General features: G+C 46.2%; 1 protein-coding gene across 3 annotated transcripts; it reads right to left on the bottom strand.

Annotated features, from left to right (window-relative positions):
• Positions 1–1,637: 1,637 nt before the first annotated feature.
• synpo (synaptopodin) lies at positions 1,638–18,080 on the bottom strand. 3 transcript variants are annotated; one of them, XM_076041496.1, is made up of 4 exons: positions 17,843–18,076; positions 13,214–14,490; positions 6,810–8,869; positions 1,638–4,887 (listed from the first exon to the last, which is right to left on the bottom strand). In XM_076041496.1, the coding sequence occupies exons 2-4, from the start codon at positions 13,356–13,358 to the stop codon at positions 3,475–3,477; spliced, it is 3,618 nt and encodes a 1,205-aa protein (XP_075897611.1). In that variant the 5' UTR covers positions 13,359–14,490; positions 17,843–18,076; the 3' UTR covers positions 1,638–3,474. The 3 variants fall into 3 exon arrangements, 2 of the variants coding, with proteins under 2 accessions (XP_075897611.1, XP_075897612.1); XM_076041497.1 differs by lacking the exon at positions 1,638–4,887 and having other exon boundaries at positions 5,835–8,869; positions 17,843–18,080; XR_012928609.1 differs by lacking the exons at positions 1,638–4,887; positions 13,214–14,490; positions 17,843–18,076 and adding an exon at positions 11,207–13,178 and having other exon boundaries at positions 8,731–8,869.
• Positions 18,081–21,427: the final 3,347 nt, after the last annotated feature.

Below are 21,427 nucleotides of genomic sequence, written 5' to 3'. Positions count from 1 at the left end.
TAGATTTGAGACATAGTATAATTTTTAACTGATTTACCTAAACATTTAATTCAATAAAGAAATAAAAAATTTGGGTGACGCAGTGGTTAGCGCTGCCACCTCACAGCAAGAAGGTCGTGGGTTCGATTCCGGGCCTGGGACCTTTCTGTGTGGAGTTTGCATGTTCTCCCTGTGTCTGCGTGGGTTCTCTCCGGGTTCTCCGGCTTCCTCCCACACTCCAAAAACATGCATGTGAGGTCAATTGAACACTCTAAATTGTTCGTAGGTGTGCATGTGAGTGTGAATGGTTGTTTGTTTCTATGTGGCCCTGCGATGAACTGGCGACTTGTCCAGGGTGTCACCCTGCGTTCGCCCTATGACAGCTGGGATAGGCTCCAGCAGACCCCCGTGACCCTGACCTCGGGACTAAGCGGGTATGGAAAATGAATGAATGAAAATAGACATATTATAACTGAACACAAATTTTCTCAAAGTCTTTCAAGGAAATTCTAATTCTTATAATTTGTCACAAGATGACAGTTTTCTGAGGTTTTCTCTTCATAGTTGACTTCCATTATGTGAACGCTTAATCACATTGGTATTCTCTGCACAGCGGCACGACTGCACAATTTACTTTTTGACCACTGTTCAACCTTTTGCCACAGTGAGCCACGTTAGATAATCAACTATCTGAGAGCAATCTCGAAATTAGTGATGCAGCTCTGGACCCACTCGTCTCCTTTCTGTCAGAGAGGTTGCTCTCTGTTAAGATTGATGATGAATCTCTTGAGGTATCCACCAAGGGTCAACTCTGGGTCTGTACTAATTAAGAGGGGCGGATCACATGGATGTCATATTGATTGACACAGTCAAATAAAAAATTATATGCCCCCATAGAACTTTGTACAGTGTTTCATGCATTGAATACCTCACTTTGACCTGCGTCTCCCGCTGGATAACTGAAAATTTCCTTTTCTGTCTTATGAAACTAATTGCATTTATAAACATGTAAGATCTTGTCAAAAACTGCTGAAATAAGTTGTGCTCATAACACTTTGTTGGAAAATTGAGAAAATGTGATCCATGTTTATCCACATCATGTGTTTGTTTCCAGACATGATTTTCTGGTTATGGGGGGGGGGAACTGAAGAAAACAAAAAGTTACCACGCCTAATATTTTTTAAAGATTCAGTTTCCCCTCTATTGATAATTCTATAATTATACTATATTGCTATAATTGGCCATGCGCGTGCCTTTATTTAAAAGCCTTATGTCAAAATGTACTTTACTAATGTTTATTAACAACTATTTCTTATAGGCCAGTGAGCTCACCACAAAGACGGAAAAAAAACCTCCCCCTTAGTTCCTTGATCCATGAAAGTGTACCCTTTGTGATGTCACACTTAGTGTACTCACCTCCGATTGACACCTATCGCAAATTCCCAGAAGGCCCCAGGTGAGCATCAAATCTTCCTGCTTTGAGGTGACAGCTGCACCGCTGTGTTGCCCAAACATTAAGTTTTAAAATGGAATTCGAAAACATACTTTTACTTTGCTACAATACGTGGCAAAACAAAACAATAGGCCTAACATGCAGAAATCTCTTCCTAAAAGGTCTCGAAACTCAACAGATCAGCAAAACAAAACAGTATGCAAACGGTAGTGTATTCGCCTTTTATTTTGTATGTAGGTCATCATATGTCAGTTTGCAAATTGACTGAATGGCAGAGAAATATGAGCATGCAGTTACAGGGAACCCCAAAAAGTCTCCTGGCAAAATGTAATACTGCACCTATAATACCCAGCCTGGAGAAAGTCTGCTGCGTTATGCTTGTGCAGAGGTGACCCAGGCTGAAACCAATCCATGACAGTGACTGGCTTATTCCTGCCACAGGAACCAGGTCACCATGGAACAGGTGTCCCCGTCACTCAAAGGACACAGCAGACGTGAATATGCAGAAATGTGCTGATGCTTTCCGTCGGCATGCCAGTTAGTCAGGGAATGATTTGCTGTCTGTTGGTGCACGACTGGTAAACACAAGTGTTGGTGCAAAATTGCTATCACAAAGAGCCAGCTGTAGTTTAAAGACATTTACTTTCCCAGTGCCCGTGGTCAATGTGCAATATTTTAAGTATTCTAAACTGGGATTTTTATTTTAATCTTCACACTTTCTTGTAGACAGACAAAATAAAAATGAGCATTGGGATTTGGCATTTATTTTGCATATGTAGAATTAAAAAAAGCGTAGAGAGTAAAATCAACAAAGACACGGTGAATTTGTTTGGGGTTTTTTATTTTGTAAATTTTATTGCTAACTGTGTCTTTGTAAGCAACATGGTATATTTCAGACATGTATTTAAAGATGTATTTGGCCATTCAAATCGAATGTATTGAAGTGCAAATCAAGTATAAAAAAAAATAAACTTTAGAAGTTCAGGAAGGTAACAGTTAAGTCCTGTATGTATTTAAAATACAAATATTTCCTATGAATTCTTTCTCTGTGTGACAACAAACAACATTCTTATGACCTTTTCCCAGTAAAACCACAACATTTCTTTGTACCTTCAAAATGGTTAATCAGTCCCTCATGACACAACATAACTGACAGAACAGAATGTTTTTGGTCATGCATACTTCCATCAGCCTTCAGTAATAATCATTCAGTCATTACGCCATTACATTTGCTCAAATCCAGCAAGTGCCTGAACCTTTAAAAATCACTACAAACTATAGCTGATTAATTTGTCCTTGCCCATGCCAACTCTTCTGAACTCCTCATACACAACACCTTTTTACATCAATTCATCCATCATAAAAGTGTACATTCATTTGAGCAAATGCAATACACAAAGCAAAATATATACCAGGTGGTTACTGTGCAGTGATAATTATGCTTATGTATATGTTTCATTGATTAGAATGCAAAATGTGACATGAGACTAATACTTGTTGACTCCAGTATGTGTACCACGCGGCTTCCAGTAATTTGTTCCTTTCCTAAAACAGTCCCCTGTAGAATCGCTGAAGTTCTTCACGGTCTGTTAAGCACAATATTTACATTCTATGCATCCCTTTCATTCCTAACATTTTTGAGTACGTTCCCCTTTTGCCATGTGCCTAACATTAAATCAAATGACAACCTGTCACTCTGATAATATTTCACCAGAGCAAAAGTTGTAAATGTATACCTGCTGCAAAACATTCACTGACGTTAAATCGACTATCTTTGGTCATTTAGAGTGTTTTTCACTTTTTGGTACATGATCAGCGTACAAGCCACAATAGCCTCCTCTTGTGAAAGGCTTGTTCTTGTCGTTTCAAATGATGGTCGAGTCAAATAAAATAAAAATCATCAGCATTATAAACTGAAGAGCTGTAGAAAAGTAACTGACTTAATAAAGTTAGTGTCTTTTGACTCAAACAGTCAGAAAGGTTTCATTCAATGCCACAAAAGTGTATAATCAAATGAGTGAATGGATTGGTTCCCCTCCACCTTACAGGTCGGTGGAGACAGTGCTTCTCTTCACTCTCAGGCTACCCCATCCACGGGGAGATGTGTTGTAGGGGTGCGGGCCAGGCGACCGGAGACCCGAATCCTCTGACTCGATAGATGCATCGGAGTCAGTGAGGGAGCGAGTGTTATACAGCCTTACCGGGGAGCAGATGCCCTGTGTTGGTGTAGGGGGTGGGCTGGTACAGGTGGGAGACTGAGCCCCTGACACCCGTGATTGAATTAGGCTGATGGGTGGTTTATGACAGTCATAATCATGGTGGGATTTTCCCAGTGGAGAGATGGGGAGATTGTGACCGCTCAACGCTCCAGGAGACGGACTGTTTTTACGTTTGGCTGCATTGATAATGTTCTTCGCCAGGAGGCGATGATTGGCTTTTGAGTCGAGATTGTTGGGGGTGGGGGACATGCAACTATTGTCTCGTGACATGGGAACGGGAGAGGGGGCAGAGGACTTGTACAAAGGTTTGGTGCTGGAGAAGGAAAGACTGCTGGCAGAGATTGCAGGAGATAGAGCGCGGGAACCCCAAGGAGGAGATACTGGAGATGTGGTTGACGATGTCTGGTTTGGTCTGGAGGTGGAAAAAGATGTGACAGTGGAAGTGTTCTGACTTGTCAATGGTGACTGACATCTTGATCCCCAAGGAGGAGATACTGGAGATGTGGCTGACAATGTTTGGTTTGGTCTGCATTTGGAAACAGTCATAACAGTGGAGGAGTTTTGGCTCACCACTGGGGACTGACATCTTGAACCCCAAGGAGGAGATACTGGAGATGTGGTTGCAGATGTTTGGTTTAGTCTCGATGGGCAAGCCGACACAGCAGTGGAAGAATTCTGGCTTGTCATTGGGGACTGACATCTTGAACCCCACGGAGAAGAGAATGAAGTTGTGGCAGCAGGGGTTTGGAATGTATACATAGAGGTAACAGTGGAAGGTTGGGTATGCTGGTTTACCACCGGCGACTGGCTTCTTGGACTCCAAGGAGGATTTTGAGAAATTTTGGAAGGTCTTACAGAATGGATGGAGGAGACGGTAGATGACTGGTTCTTCTGGCTCACCATTGGGGACTGACACCTTGAACCCCAAGGTGGAGAACGCGGAGAAGTGGCTGTAAATGCTTGAGATGTGCTGGGTGTTGTTGTGGGGTTTAGAGTGGACAATCGGATAGTGGGACTCGTGATAGGAGATTGGCATCTTGTGCCCCTGGGAGAGGATATAGGAGAGCTGATAGAGCGGCTTGAAGTGGGAGGGCAAGTTGTTTGGAAGCTGGAGGTCCAGGTTCCAGTTTCAGGGCCCCCCGGGCTGCTGAGGCGTCGGATAAGGCCTTGTGTCCTTGTTGTTGAAGATATAGGTTTTTCACTTTGTGTTTCCAAGGGAGATGAATCCTTTGGTATCTGCACCAGAAGAATAATATTTTGTTAAAGTGTGAATAATTGAAACACACACACATGCATACATTCTTGCAAAGTGAGAGGACATTTTTGACTCAGGATAAACAAGGCTATTTATTATCTAAATACAAGTGATGGCCAAGAAAAAATGTTTTGATCTTTATTTAGTGGGAAACCTCACACTATCTTTACTTAACTAAATAAATCTTTCAAAATGAAATTTCCTGGTGGAAAACAGGGCATCTATGTGTATTGCCCTCTAATGAGTGTGTGTCTCTTCACATAGCTCTGAACCCTAGCACACATAAGCTTGGCCTTTAGTGTCTCTCTCAGGTTACTGTCATTAAGCCTGTCGGTGGTTGTTAACCTTTACAGGGATATGAAATTACCCAGCTGCAGCAAGAGTAGTATTCTGTCTTACAAACATACTAATTAAGAGGAAACATTCCCAGGAAGACATTAAGAAAGAAAAAAGGCGTAGAAGAAATGTAGGAAAAAGAAGGGCGTTTATGACTGTGTTTGACTGTGTGAAAGGCTCAGTCTCATCTGTCTATAGGGGAGTAGTATTTGAAAATTACTATTAAAGTTAACACTACTAAAGTTCAAATATGATAAGTTAAAAAAAATTGCCTTTGGGGCCTTTGCAATAGTCTGAATGTTTTTAAGGTGAAGCCTTGACATGAACACACACACGGCTTGAAAACTTGAGTGCAAAAAAATAAATAAAATGTGACATCCTTCTATCCAATTCTGTTACTGCTTATCCTGCACTCAGAGTTGCAGAGGTGCTGGAGTCGAAGGACACTTGCCATAGTGAGTTTTTTCCATAGTACATTGTCTCCATAGCCTGGATGGAGAAATGTTTTTGCAGGCGAGGCAAGAAAGTGAAATGATACCCAGTTAGCAGTGACAGAAGTCAGTTAGGAAAGAAGAAGACAGAGAGAAGTCACTCAAAGGTGTTAGCATAAAGCTTTAATCAGAGATGAGATGAAAAGGTTCAGGTAGCACATTACCATAGCATACAGACAGAATTGGAACAGAGAGAGAGAGACAGCAGTGATGTAAGATTGAAGAAACTGAACACCCACACACTGTGCGGTGTTAAGCAAGAGCTAAATGGTGATGACCGGCAAAAATACTACTATTACTACTAATTATTGCTTTATGTCATGGGACCACTATGTCAGTGTACGTACATGTAGGTTCCGGATGCAATTTATATGGAGTCTGCAGATTTAACACATCAAAGAACTTAAACACAACCATGCAGGTTAGGTTAATGATGCTGTAAAGAAAAGTAGATTTCCCTGAAGACATTTCAACATAAAAGGAGTCCTCCTGCTTCTGCAAGAAGGCTGCATTAAACTGCAAATCATAGATCATAAAACAGATGCCAGACCATCTGCTCAAGAACTCATCAGTGGCATCTCTCAAGTGCCCAAAGACAAAGTGAAAAAAAATAGGGAGGTTGTTTTCCCTTTTTCCTTCGCAAGATTTTTTAAAGCTAACATGCACAGCATATAATAAATGGCTTTTGTGTGTTTACACCAAGGCACATTCTGACCTCAAGTAACTGCAGTAATAACGTTTGTATTTACTTAAGGGGGGTTAGTTGATGAGCTGCAATACTGTTAATTGGAACAGATAGAGTTTGCTTGATCAGTCAATCAATCGATCAATGTGATACATTTGAGGATAGAAACCTTTTTTCACACACTTTACTTTAACATTATGAAAGTGAAGAAACAGTATTAAAAGAAGGCACAGCTTGAATCAGAAAGTGCAAAAACCAAACAAAAAGTGCAAGGACTAAACATAATTGCTATTGTCATAATTTTTGAAATCTTCAGTTCTAATTTAAACAAAAACAACCCCAAAGCACGTGAGTCAAATTCCTAAAAATAGTAGAGGGAAGGTCTCCACACCTGCGCTGCAATCCCTGCTTTCTTGGCAGAAAATGTTGGCCGTGGTGCCTGGACTCCTGAATGTGAAGAGGACACTCGGTCTGGAGAAAAAGCGGCCATCGAGGAGCTGCTCCTTGGCTGGCCTGGGTCAGGACTTGACAGATATTCTGCTCTTCCGCTTGCCGGGATGAGCGGCATCTGCGGAGGCTTACCCTGGGATCTGAAGTGAGACTGAGGGTTGCTGGGTAAAGAAGCCTGTCTGGAGAAATACTGGCTAGAGGTGACGTTTTTAGATTTCGGGGCACTTCTGGGTAGCGTACAGAGGGGGTCCCTCACTGGCTTGATGATGAAGAGGGAAGAGTCAAGCTGGTAAGGCTGATGTCTTGCCAGGTCCATCTCTATCTTGGAGCAACCATTTTCAAGAGGCGGCGGCTCTGGAATTGGTTCTGGTGCTTTTGCTTTTTGCCTTGGGATCTGTTTAACAGCTTGTTGAGCTTTTAGGTTTTGTGTGAGCTGAGTGCTCATGTCAGAGTTCTTTACAATTGCCTTCACTCTGCCAGGCATATTTGATGGGTATACCCAAGAGGGGGGCAGAGACATTGTGGGCGAAGGAGAACGAATTTGTCCATCATTCTTTTTCTCAACAACGTATTTTTCCATCCTGGACTGACGTTTGGCAAACAACTGAGCACCCTTTCCTGACACATTGGTGAGGGTCTGCTCGGGCCTGTGCTCCGTCCTAGGCCGGGTCCTGGAGCTCTTCAGACAGGAAGCCCATTCGGGTGCTTTTGCCTCTTCAACTTTGTCTGCCTCCTTGGCTAGAAAGTTAGAGGCCTCTGCTCCCAGCGCCAGGAGCTCTTCCTCAGGCGTTGGCTCGGGAACAGATTGATGCAAATTCTTCTTCTTTTCATCCACCCCCTGCACCAGAGAGAGCAGCTCCGGGTTCGGAGATACAATTGGCTTTTCTTTGAACGTGAACATTGCCTTCTTGTTTGACCTCCGAGCTGCGCTCTCTTCAAGTATTCCTGTCTTGACTGACGCAACTGGCTTCATCTCTCCAATATGCTGAGGCACAAAGGTGGAAGGTTTGGGCGCAGTGGGAGGACCACAACTGGGCATGGGTGGAAACTGAGAATCAGTGGATGCAGGGAAATGGGAAGGCAGAGGGGAAGCGACGGGAGACATGGGAGGTGGGCTGCAAGGGTTGGATTGGGGAAGTTGGCTTGGTAAGGAAGGTAGGGGTGGGGTGGGATATGATGGTGGTGGAGGTGGAGGAGAAAAAGCCACAGCTTGGGGCACAGTGAAAGCAGGGAGAGGAGGAGTAGCGTAGGACGGAGGCGGGGGAACATCCATGACTGGACTGGCTGCCCCTGGAGACTGCACTGTCAGCGGTGAGAAAAAGGGCCTGGCTGTGCGATTGATGATGGTGCTGGGCTGCCTGGATGTGGACACAGACACTCTCTCAGGTTCAGAGGTGCTGTGGCAGCCATTAAGAAGCTTTCCTCGAAGGGCTGACCCCACGTGGCTCCCATTTATCTCATCTCCTCCACCGGCTTCATTACTTCCAGGGGGATTCTCATCCTTGACTTTGACCTCAAGCTCCTGAGGGACGTTATCTCTTGCCTCTTCCTCCTCGTCGTCGTCTTCTTGCTCCTCTTTGACAGGGAGGAAATGCCTCTCCTGGATAATGTGGTCTGCCGGGTCTTCTTCCATGTGGGATCCCTTACCTGGACTCGACGAGCTATCGCTTAATGAACGAGCTCTCCCAGGTTGCGGCGAGATCTGCTCACCAGCGCTATTTTTAAAGTTCAGGCCACTATCCTTTTCCTCAGTGCGCCTCTCTGACCACGCTAGTTTGTTGGACGAAGAGTTGGATTTCACATTATCAGCTCTGTCCTCTTCTAACCCCTCCCCGCGGCTTTCAAGTGTGAAGGCGTTGACCCTCTGCCGTCGCCGGTTGAAGAGCTGAACACCTCTGGAGCTGGAACTGGTTGGTACGGTGAGCTGGTTGGCAATGATCTGACTCCTTACGCGTGCCTCCTTGAGCTCCTTCTCTGATAAGCTGGCGCTGCGGGTCAGACCTAAAGCCGGGAGACAAACGAAGAGGGGAGAGAATTGTCAGATCCATCACATGTTTGATTTGTGACAGGAGGAGCCGTAACTCTGAGAAACTTTACAGTGTGCCACTTCTTCTGTTCAAAGAGAGATGGCTCCCTCAGCTTTTAATTAAAGAACACTACTCTTTACTTACTCTTTCACTTCTTTCATGTGCAAACGGGGGGAGCCAGCAAGAGCAAATTTTTAACAAGTATGGGATTTAATATACTTTTTTTAAAAGCCCCACAAAACTGTCTCTGCACCATATGGTTTTGATTTGCTCTCCGCAGTACTTTTTTTTTATATTCAAACCAATCCAGCAGGAAAAATGGGGCTTTGTGGACACTTGACTCAGCAGATCAGAGATTTAGACAAAGAACAAACAGATGTAGACAAAGGCAGACTTTTTTTCCCCGTATAAATCTCTAATGAGAATGGCATAAAAGTTCGTTTGCAAAAGTTTTCATATATATTTAAAAAAAAAAAAAAAAAAAATTAAGTCTGCTTTCAAGCCAAAAGAAACAGTTGTCAGTTTGGTGCGACAACACTTGGGACTTTAAATGGTGAGATGAGACACGTCCTTGTTAAAACGACAGTTTGTTTTTTTGAGCTTAAGACCTCCATTCCAGGCAGCAGAGCTATTTCCTCTGCCATCAGCACTAGTCCCTCCCTAAGCATTCCTCCAGCACTGAGAAAACTCCCCGTCTGAGCTTCCAACATGCCTTTGGTTTCTCTCAGTATTTAATGTGCGCATAATACTGCGGCTTGAGCGCTCAGTCGACCATTTCTACAGTCTACGGCTTTCATAAATGACATCTTTTAACTGCTGCCTATAAACATACTGGAGTCATCTTTAATTACAGTGGCTATGCAGGGAAGCACTTTTTAGACTTTTTTTGAAAACAGTAAAAAACATGTCCTAGGTACTGATGGACACTTTGGAGGAGCGTGCGAGTGCATGACACATCTGGTAGATTGCAGATTCCGTTAATCATCTCATATCTCCCTCCGAGGTTTTCCAGACAGCTGGCATAGACTCAGTTCTATTCTGATTTTAATAAGGTGATGGATCCAGGCAGCTTCATTATTTGATATAATCATCATGTGTCAATTCAGATGACTTGGTGTAAATGTATCGCCTAGAAAGGCATGGAATGGATCCTCCATTCCTTGGCATGGAGAGTTAACATAATTATTCCCCCAGTAGGGGCGATAATATCCATCTGCCATCGATTTTACAGACCTCAAGTCTGCCCTTGCAGTAATTGCATCAGCTCTACGTAGGGTGCCCTTCTATGACCTCAATAACATAAGCTATGTTTATCATTTTATTTTTTTTTATGCAATCATTCTACATAAAGCAGGCCCTTTTCCATTGTAAACATCTGCAGTGTGTTGTGCAGTGCACCAACTGAAAGGCCTGCACTTCATTGAACGTGTAAATATCAGCAGCAACTGCAGTAAGTCAATCTGAGTGGCAACAACTGGACGGGACTCATAATAAAGACACCTTACAAATTGGTGACAACAGTGTAATAAGGCTGAAAGCATCATCACACAAGCCTTTTCACTGGCAGCCCTCTCGCTGCCATTCGCACAGGCATAAATTGACTTTCCTTTATAGACTGCCGGGCTAATTCATCACACAGGTAATTGCTTTATTCAGTGGCTTTTATCAGGGCTGTCAATATGATATAGGGATAGCAGCACAGGTCCCAGTGACACTTGACAAGTGGTTTAATTTCATATAATTCGTTCTACCTGGGTGTAAGAGTCGGGGCAGCAAGGCTTGAAATGAAGTGTCCTGACTGTAAATATCACTTCAGCAGAAGCGACGCAGCTGCTCAGGTGACACTTAGCCAGACAAATCACTAATTAATATTACGAAAGAGGGTAAGTGGGATAGATCTTTATGAAAAACAACTTCAAATCTTGAATCTATTATGTTTAGTTGGTTTTTTTTATGTGTTGAACTTAATTAGTTTTTCCCCCTCAGGTTTTTTCTTTCACGATATTGGCAAGTTAGTGAGATAAAAATGCAATTGTTGGAGAATTTAAAATCTTTTTTAGTTACATCTGATATCCCGCACCCTCAAAGCTAATAATTAAATTGAAATAGGTTACGCATTATTTCAATAAAAATTGTCCAAATGTTTTGTTGTGGTTTCTGATAGATAATCTTTAGGTAAATAAATATCACAGCCCTGTCAGCAAGCGTTTTGGTTTCTGTTTTGTTTGTTTAAATAAATCAAATACTTCTTCCGACGGACTGCCGTGTCCCTGATACGGACGCCGTATCCAAGCTGAAACTAATGCCTTACCTTTCTCAAGTTAGTTTCAGGGCTCCGCTGTTTTCCTGTACTTCCACACGCGCTTTCACTCTAAACTGTCGACTCGCAGCCCCGCTGCCTCTTTCTGGAGGGAGAGACGGGATCGTGTTTCTTTTTCTCGGCAGCCCAGCGCTCAGGCAAACGCAGAGGGAGGGAGGCGGGGAGGGCAGGAGGGAGGGAGGGAGGGAAGAAGGAGGGCGATCTGCCGGAGGCTGGCTGACAGACAGTACAGCCTCCAGCCCTGTTTCATTTCTAAAAAAAAAAAAAAAAAAAAAAAAACCCTCCTTCGTAACCTCTGCAGGGCTTCTGTTGCGAACGGTATCGATGTTTTCACAGCTGCCCGTCGACTTCTTTTCGCTTTGTCTCGGCCGTCGCGGAGACTTGTCCAATCAATGGCCGGCATCGAGCTGCTTATCTCTCTGTCAAATGTCCCGTGATGGAAAGGAGAGCGTCAGGGGGCCCTTGTAGCAGCCTTTCAAGTGTTAAAGAGGGACACGGGATAGTTCACGTTCGGTGTCAATCGGAAACTGGAGAGAGTTTCAGAGCACCTGAAGAGGCCGCCGGCACTTCTACGTGGGTGCGTGTGTGTGTTCCTACGCTCATCATCATCCAGGATGTGGCTTTGAAACGCGCGCATGTTCCACCCGTCTGCCCTCCGTGAACCCTTCAGGGACCTGGAGCTGCAACCCGCAAGGGCAGGGCAGGAATTTCCTGTCGCGATCCAGCCCAGGTCGTTGATGTGAAAAAGCCTCCGCATTTCATTGTTCACCTCCTCACCCAGCCACCCACCTACCTTTCACTACACCCTCCTGACTTTTCTCCCTCGCTCAAGCTCACCTCCCTGCCCTCCCGTCCCGTAACCCCAGAGAGAGTCGGCGGTAAAACTCGCCCGCAGCGGGAGGATTTAAGTCAGGAGGCCGAGCCTGCATTTGTGTATCAGAGGTCAGATTACGCTGTCGGATGTTATCTTTCTCCGGGGTTGATGGCTGCAGTGAGTGAGCGGGATGACAGGGCTGACGACCCTCACCCCTCCACTACCTGCCTCCCAGCCCCGGGTGACGTGTGAAGCCGTACGGAAAGACTTGGATTAGCAGAGGTCCTGGGATCTGGCCGGGCTGACTGTGACCTAAACTCTCAGCAGAGTCCCGCTGGGGGGAAGGGGGGGAAGAGGGGGAGGAGACACACAAGAATTCAGCCCGAAGGTGCTGAATCCTCCTCGCCGGGTCCCGGCAGACGTGACGTCGGCCGCTTTGGCTGCTCTGCCGTGTTGTTCTTGGGTGAACTTTGCACAGTTTTGAGGAAACGAATTAGCGAGCAGTGACTGATGGGAACTGCACGTAGCTACAAAGGCTCGAGATCCGTATCGGCGCCGGTTATCTGATGGCCCCGGACCCTTTCTGCTACGCCTCTGTACAGCACAATGCCTTGTCATTTTCTTTGAGCGCCGCCTTTGACAGTACAGAGGCTGTTAAATTGTTACTTTGGTGCAAATCTTTCCCTTCAGGCCATTAAAAGGCGTTATATTGTGCTTTGCTTTGTAAGGGAAGGGTTTTTTTCACTGTTATTGCACTGACAGCAGTCTAAAAACAGCGACAAACGGAAGCCAAAAGCCATGAAGGAATTTTCAAACAGCTTTTTTTTTTCCCGAAAGTTAGAACCATTTACTGTCGGTCCCTGTGTCTTCTATCAAGACAAGCACGTAGCGCCGCTGCATGATTTCATCTCCGCTGCTGTTGGAGCAGTTTGTAATTTTATGGCATCAGTGTCAAGTTGCACCGAGGGGGCGGGGCTGCCTGTTTGTTTGGGTTTTTTTCCCTCTGCAGTCTCTCTCTCTCTTTAGTTCTCCTCACTTTTACATTTTCCTATGTGATGATGTTAACTGAACTGTCCTTTTTAAGCAACACGCAAGCAAACCGCATCTTGCACAGACCCAAATTAGTGCGAGCAAGAGAGAGGAAGGGGAGAAAAAAAGAAAACACAAGATAAACAAACTCTTACTTGTTTTCAGACTCATCTGTTCTTTGTTGTCCTCCCATGGTGCAGTGCACTCGGTCTCGGGGGTGTGCATCACGCTTAAAGGTTTCCTCAGCCCTCCTGGACTCCAGCTCAGCCCTCGTCTGACAGGCATGTGTCCCTCCTCCATCTCCGCCGCTTGCCAAGGCTCCAAACACCTCTCTGATGCAACAGAAAACAAAAAGCTCCCAGTTGGCTGGCGGGGGGCAGCTAAGTGTTTCTGGTGTCAAGTCTCTGAGAGCTTTGTCCAGCTGGAAAACAGAAGATTTAGCCCCGGCTGGTGCCCAATGAGGCTTGGAAGTGAAGGAAAAACTAAAAGGATGGACAGAGGCAGGGGCTGCTCTGCTCTGTCGGATCTTTTCCTCCGGTCATGGCTCCTCTTCTGCAGTAATTCCTCCCAAATGTTTGCCGGGTGAATCTTCCCCTTCACTTTTGCCCTCGTGAAGACGTCGTTTCCATCTAATGGGACCTCCCAGGAGGATCAGCTCCAGAGTGTTCCCATGGACCACCGCCACGGTTGCACAAGTTTGTTGTCCTGTCTTAAAAATTCTGGCAACAAGTGCTGAGAAACAGTCGACTTCTCTCCTTTTTGCACCTCTTGACTGCCTCCTTTTTTTTCTTCTCCTTCTCCTTCCTCTCCTTTCCCAGACGCCGCTCTCGCTCCTCTGCTATTTTTGGGTCACCCAGACAGGCTCCTCGTCTGCATCCCAACCTCTGGCGAGCCAATTATTTTTCCTTGAAAGAAGAAGGGTCTACCCTTTATCTTGGGGATCGTAACTCTGCGGCAACGTGAAGGAGAGCTGTGTACACAGTGGCTTCCTGCTGCTCGGCGCATGTGAGGAATAACATTTCAGCCTGAAAAGGTCATTCCAGAGGTTGGCCTGCATTCACAGCTCCATTGTGTTTAATTTATGTCGCTTTATTCTTCGGTCCTTGGTTATTTCTCCTTGACCGGAGCCAGATGTAGCTTGTAAAAATGGCAGAGAAAGCTGTTTTTCTCCAATGTGGCCACAACTGAGGGGGAAAATCTTGGATTTCTTGGTTGTTTTGGTAAATACTTCAATCTAAAAAATATATATGGTAATTTTTCAATGTCAACATCTCCGCCATCCATGTATTAAGTTTGTATGAGGCCTATAAAAGAGGTCGCCTGTCTGTGTTGAGTTTGTTGGACGAGGCCTCAGATGGAGATCAGTCAGGCAGTGAAAGGTTGCCAACTTGATCTGTTTCCTTTTCTGTTTTCCTTTCCTGCCCAGAACCACCTGGAACAAAAAGAAACACGGCGGTTAAAATTCAAACAAAAGAATGTTTTTAATTATCTTTTTTTGACATGTGCAAACACAAAAATTTGGACGTTGCAAGCCGACCACAACTTAGACAAAAGCAGCCGCAACAGGATTTTCAAGTCGCTGCTCTGGGCGGAATTTAAGAGGACGGAACGTCTTGGAGGAGAAAAAACGTCCAGACAACTGAACCTCAGTCTCAAGTCTTCACAAATTCAGAACACATTTTACGAACTCCTCTTGGCTGGTCTGACGTTCAACAACAAGTGATCTTCTTCCAGACGGAGCAAGTGTGAATCAAATGTTGCGGGTCCACAGATTGGCCTCACAAACCTAGACCTGAATTTGAATTGGTGCACTGTTCCCTGTGTCTTCTGACAACAATACAAGTCTCCAACTTCTGCTGCTTCTACTAAAACTGCACTAAAAACACACAGTTCTTCAGTCAGAATGTTATGACATCACAAAGGGCACTGCCATCTCACTGGCCAGTGAAACAGCCCCAGGCAGGGATATGCTCCCTCTGCTTTCTTTTGGCCCCCTTTAAAACATATGGAAGATCCAAGCACATGGCTGCAAACAGAGGGCTAAATGTGCTAAATGTGCTGTTTTGTTTTATTTTATTTTATTTTATTTTTTTTTTTTAAGATCTGTAGCGTTTGTTGAATAATTAATAGCACAAGGCTGCTCTGCTGGAGTCACAAACAACAGGCCTCCCAGCTTCCCTCGGCACATCTTTGATGCAGAACACTTAGAAGATGAATGTTAAGATTAGCCAAATAAATTTTATAAGTCCTACAGTAACATCTATCATATCCTCCTTAATATCTGGAATTTTATCCGCTGAGCGGCGTAAGCTTCGGAATGTGCAACCCTAGTCCAGTGTTTTCCTCCTCGTCCTTGACCAGACTTGCCTCTCCGTGAAGGAGCCAAAAAAATGTTTCTTTTCTTTTGTGTCACAAGAGTCACGATCAGGTGTGGGAGGCCTGCGCAAGACACCTGCATGCGTAATCACCGTCTTTGAAAATGCCTTTTCATTTATGGCCCCACGCTCACCACCGCTGCCCCGACTGCTGCTGCTGCAGGGCTTGGTGACCTCGTCTGCCTCCAGCGCGGACGGCGCCCTGCGGAGGCGCCCTGTGGCAGCACCGCTGAGTCATGACAGTGTGTAGGAGGGCCGCCCGTTGGGCCTCCCAACACAATCAAACCAAACAAAAAAAAAATCCTTGAGCCGCCTGCAGAAAAGCAGCTAATATCTTCCACAGTTGAGCTCACTGGCGTCGAGCTCACTGAGAAAACTGTTTAGATGCAACAAGCAAATTTTATTCACCAACATGGTCTCTCTGTGCAGTTGCTGCCCTTTTCTCTCCTTGCCAGTCGGCGTCATTGTTTGAAGACCTCGCAAACACATGTCAAGGTCGTGTCCCTCCGACCGCCGTGTCAAGCTTGATTGAGAGCGGGGCCGAGCCGCCGCGCTCTTTGATGGCGCCTGCGTACCAACGGCCTGACGCCGACCAGATGTTGGACGATTTAAAACCGGCGGGACGCCCCGAGAGGCGGCAGACTCGCAGCAACAAGTCGGGCCCGAAAAGACAAAAGGCAGACATATGGACCGGCGAGAGAGAAAAAAAGAAAAAGCCTTGTCTGCCACAATCTGTTTTCCCTTCCGTCGCTCCCAGCTCGTTAATATCCAGCTTCAGGGGAGGTTTTTTTTTCTTTTTCTTTTTTCTTTGCGAACCGACTTGCGAATATCCACTTTCCGTGCCTGCGAGCTGATGTCATCTCTCCCCCGCCGCTCGCTCCCCTTCAATTACCGCCGAACTAAAAAAGCCCCATTCTTTACAGCAGTGCCCACCTGTCCGGGTCTCGGCTTTTACACCCGCTGCCACCCGCAGGAGCCCCTGTGATCACAGCCAAGCGTATCATTTCAGTCTGGCCCTGTGGGTCGCTTTTGCTGCAATCAAAGAATTCCTCAGCATCGTCGAGCACATGATGGATTGCTGCGCGACGGGCGAGTCTCTCCCGGAGCTTCGCACCAGTGATATGTCTTGGAAGGCGATGACACAAAAGAAAACGCCTTTGGCAGCCAGACTGTAATTCATTCATTAGCGATGACCAACGTTATCACATTTCAGCATCAAAACTTGTAGGAAGCTGTCACATCGCAGCTTGTTTTTCCACCCGAGGAAGTCGTACGATGGTCGTACATTGTACACGTACGACGTATTATTCCCAGTTTGCAGCGCTGATTGGGCTCGTAATGAGTCACCGGGTCGCTGGCAAACAGAGAAGGGCCCGCCCGCGTCCCGCCTTCCTTCCCACCGGCCGGATGGTTTACAGTTTGGCAAAGTGGAATAGATCATTCAGCTGCGAATGTGGAAAGGAGTTCCGCGGAATCCTGCGCACTCTTTGTATGTGGACAAAAGGCACATTCAGGGATGCAAGCGCAAAGTCGCCGGGTAGCTCGCTCTGCAAACTGGCAGCCCAGGCTCGTAATTCCCTGGGAGGTTGAGAGTAAACATGCCCCAGCTTGTTGCCGCTGGATGACTGACATGTAAAACATTGCAGGTTCAAGACTTCACCTTTTGTTTTTTTTTAAGAAATAAAGAATAAAAGAAACACCACCTATTAATGTCCTGTCATTTAAAAAAATAAAAAAAAGTTTGCAACTCCAAGCAGAAGCCAAGAGAGTCGAGTCCAAGTGCGGCCCTGCCGAACAGCCACAGGTGAGGAACTTTAGGCAGGCAGTGACAAATACCACAGGTATCCGTGTTTGATCTGTTGCCAAGAGGGACAGCTTTCTGAAGCCTTTGCTACATAAACCGTTAGGGTTGGGGGGGAAATGGAAAAAAAAAAGAGAAGAAAAACTACAAGACTGTCAGTGTAGAGCGTTGACAACTTTTAGCACCTGACCGCGCAGGAAGGAAGAGGAAGAGGTTTAATCAGAAGTTGTCTCCCGGCGGCCGCAAGCCCTCCTGTAAAGAGCTTAATGGGCCCCACCTGTTGTGTTAACAGGAAGCAATTACTTATATGTGTAAGTCAATACGAGTCCACAAGTCGGCTCTTTTTTTTTTAATTATTTTTTTTTTAAAATAGGATACACCATCTAGTGTTGCACCTCTGGAGTCTCTAACCTGCTCCGCACAGCCAGTCGGGACAAACAGGCTCAGATGTCAGCAGGGCCAGCGCGGCCGCCAACAAACAGCAGCGGCTGCAGATGTTTTTCATCCGCTTCGGACAAAAACCGCTTTCAAAGTTCCTCCTCCCCCTCCTCCTCTGTCGCTCGCCTGTGCCTCCGTCTCCCTCCCTTTAAACAAAGACGGTGTCTTACCTCCGGACGCTGTAATGGGCTGCAGGCAGGTGACCGAGACTGCAGGAGCCGCACCGTTTTTGTTTTGTTTTGTTTTGCTTTTGTTTTCCAGCAGATGAAATTCCAGGTTCTGGCTATACTCTTTCCTCCTTGTTTCAGCGTCGTGCACGCTCACGCACGGCGCTCACCTGTGCTCCGCCGGCTCTGGCTGGCTGTTGTGAGGAGGCAGCCCGGCCGCGCTGCCGCCTCTTTTCTCTTCCAAAAGATTCTGCGGCACACACCTCTCTCTCTCTCTCTCTCACTCTCTCCCTCTCTCCCTCGCTCTCTCTCACTCGCTCTGTCGCTCTCACCCCCCCCTCCACCTCCCCCCTCACTTCGAGGCAGACGAAGGATGGCGGTGGGAGGGGAGGTGGCGGGGGGGGTCAGTTGGAACACAGAAGGCTCTTTGTCTGGGACCTTTTCATATGGTTTCCTTCAAGCCTGCATACTGAACACATTATGCCATAATATATTTTCATATTCAACACAGGGTCGCTGGGGTTGGGGAGGAGGGAGCGGTGGCGGCGGCGGGGGAAGGGGGAGGAGGTGTAGAACCAGTGGGCCCCCTACTCTGTTTGACCTCCTCTCTGCTTCTTCTTCTTTTCCTTTTTTGACCCATTTTTCCCGCCATGCATCCCGGCCAGACGCTAGAAAACTATGCAGGGGGAAAGTGAGAGACTCGTGCACAGTTTCCAGCTAAAAGCCGCACAATTTGTCCGTGCCACCCTCGATATGTTTTCCTCCACACTTGGGTTTCCAACTTGAAAGGGTCCCACATTGTGAAAAAATTCACTTTACTGCCGTTTTCGTGCGCGTGCATGTCTCTATACTTTGTCAAGTAAATCCTGCACTTCCTAGAAATTGTGCGAGAAAACATGCAATTTGAGAAATTATCCCCTTGTGATGCAATGAAGGGCATGGAATCCTCGCCCAGGTCTATGAGAGCACCTCATGGTCATGGTCGTCTTTGTCCCCTGACGTGAGACAGACACCTCAAACTTCAGCATTTTGAGGATGCAGTAAACTGACGGCGAAAACTCAAACTGCTGTTCTGGAGATCTGCAGATGTTTGAGCCAAAAAGGAATGCATGGTCAGCAGTGTTGGCGAGTAATCTATTACTAAGTAATCCACAACCGTAATTAAACTACTTTTTGAGAAACGTACTGTTACTCAAAAAGTAGTAATGAGTAGTAGTAATGCGTAATGTAACTAGATTACTGTGGCAAAACCAGTAATTACATCAAAATTACTTTATCGAGTCATGATTTTGTTACTTTTCCAAAATCTTCTAATTATTTTAACACTATGTGCTGTACATGAGTTTGTTCTGTGAAGTGTGCAGTTTGTGTTCAGAGAGCAAACATTCACTCATGTTAGACAGAGGCAATATATATTTGGAATTGCAAAAAGTTCATTCAAAGCACTGAGCAACTGCTACTTTTTGAACTAAAGTAATTAGTAATTGATTACTTATGAAACAAAGTAGTTAGAGAAGTAATTAGATTACTTCATTAAGGAGTAATCAGTAGCTGCATTACTTTTATGTAATCCCAACAACACTGATGGTCAGAGGGATAATAAAGTTTCCTCTGCAGCTTGTTTTTCTTTTTTCTTTTGCTTTGGTTATTTAACTGTGCAAGGCCAGATTGCCTTTTAATAATACATAGAGTTGACATTGATGAGACTGAGATCTTCTGCAGTGTTCTGTGGAGAAACAGCTGGATAAGGCTGAAGACTTAAAGTCGTGATGTGACTGGGCTCAGTGGGGGGTCAGGGTTGTTTCAGGTGCAGTAGGGAGTAGCTGCATTATTGTCTTATAAGGCAAAAAGTAGGGGGGGGGAATCACCAAAGCCTCCAGGCGTCGAGCTACATCTTAATCTCCCCTGCAGTCTCTGAATGAATTAGTCGTGCTGCTGTCTATCCCACAGGCCGGACCAGGTGTTTGAAAGCACAAACTGTTTTTGCAGAAAACACTTTTCAGGTCTCCTGAGTGCTGAGCGGTGCTGAGCGGCGCTGAGCTGCGGTGACTTGGGCCGCTTGTGCGTTTATCTCACCTTTTTTTTTTTTTCTTTTCGCCACCTCTCCGCAGCTGATGGATGGTGCCGCTGCTCCTGCTGAGGCCATCCATCACCTGGAGGCTACTTTAAGTATTGCCAGGGCTCCTGCCTCCTCTCCTTCATCAACGCTGCTCTTTTTTCTCCCTCCTCCTCTTCCTCTTCTTCGTTGTCCTCCTCCTTCTCCACCTCCTACCTTTTCACTGTCAGTTATTGTTCCATCTTTCTGTCCCAGTTCCCCTCACCTCTGTCCGCCCATATTGATTTTCCTTCACCTTCTCTCTGAAATTTCCTCCTCCGTCAGCCTAAAGTTTCGGCTGCCGCTGCTCTTTTGCTTTCTGCTCCCATCTCCTCCTCTCTTCATCACCAGCCCGGCTCGCTCCCTCCTCTTTGACCCATCCTCTCCGGACATGTTTATACATGTACGACCCCATGCAGCTGGGAAGCGCAGCCATGACGCACTGCCTTTATTCCCATCCTCCCTGGTGGCTGTGTGTTCCCCCCCGGTGTTTCTCTGAAGGGCAGCTGCGTTGCGCCGAGGGGGGAAATTTTTAGCTTGCATTCCCCCAAAACGAGGGACTTTTTCTTTCACTTGAAAGTTTTCTGAATCGTCTAAAAGTAATCTGGTTTCAATCCCCCCCGCCCCTTTCAAGTCAGGCCCATCTAAAGAAGTTATCAGAGAGAATTTGCTACGGCCGAGGCCGGGATTGATTAGAGTGATGCACTGAGACCTCTCTGCTCCCCGGACGTAATAAGATCCAGCAGGCTGCTCCATAAAAAAATCGTACACACACACCTTCTACAGGCTGAACAGAGGCGCAGAAGAATATCCAACTGGCAGTTTGGCAGTCCGGCATGCGTCTCATTTTCATTTAAACTCCCTGCCGGCGAGGCTTGATTGCCACTCGTCTGCGATACGCTTGGCTATGTAGGACTAATCCAGTTATATGAGGCTCGCTCATGTTTCAGCGCCGCCTCTGTTTATTTTCCCCCCGTCCAGACATCTGTATTTCTCATAAACTTCCTCCGAGGGTGTTGCGGTCTGAGGCTGGGATGAATAAGTCCTGGTGAAAATCAGGGAGGGGCCACTTCAGGCTCGGTGATGTAAACTATTAAGAGGCTAACGTTTAAAAACAAACGGCCCAGTGGTTGGGGGATGGGGGGGGGTGGAGAGGGGAGGGGTGGTCACCGTCCAGCTCAGCAGTAATGAAATTCCAAGGCGGTGGTTTGCAGGCAGATAGAGAATTCAAGGCGCTCAAGTGCTGTTGATCCAGAGAAATCTGCCGTTCAGCCGTGGAGGGACTCCCGTCCTTCGACCGAGGAGAATCTTAATCAAAGGATAAGTTGCACGAGGCCAGGTGCTTGACATGGGAACACACACGAGTGGACCGGCGACGAGGTCACGCTCTAAAACGAACACAGGCGATGTCAAGATACGTCAGCAGACGTGGCAGAAGCACTCCAGAACCAGTCGTACACACAGGAAGGAGGATGAAGGAGGCCTTTGAAAAA

Source organism: Nelusetta ayraudi, unplaced genomic scaffold (genome assembly GCF_046127955.1).
Source record: "Nelusetta ayraudi isolate G7.1 ecotype Tasmania unplaced genomic scaffold, CSIRO-AGI_Nayr_v1 ptg000068l, whole genome shotgun sequence".
In the NCBI taxonomy this organism is placed as follows: domain Eukaryota; kingdom Metazoa; phylum Chordata; class Actinopteri; order Tetraodontiformes; family Monacanthidae; genus Nelusetta; species Nelusetta ayraudi.
The sequence above is the reverse complement of the archived record's forward strand: the minus strand, read 5'-3'. Positions and strand labels throughout refer to the sequence as shown.

What these genes read in the sequence shown, in the direction of transcription:
- synpo (XM_076041496.1), bottom strand. Translation starts at nt 13,358, where the DNA reads ATGGAGGAGGGACACATGCCTGTCAGACGAGGGCTGAGCTGGAGTCCA. An exon ending in ACAGATGAGTCTGAAAACAA is followed by an intron (nt 8,870 to 13,213) that starts GTAAGAGTTTGT and finishes TCCCGGCTTTAG; the next exon opens with GTCTGACCCGCAGCGCCAGC. An exon ending in AAGCAGGGATTGCAGCGCAG is followed by an intron (nt 4,888 to 6,809) that starts GTGTGGAGACCT and finishes CTTCTGGTGCAG; the next exon opens with ATACCAAAGGATTCATCTCC.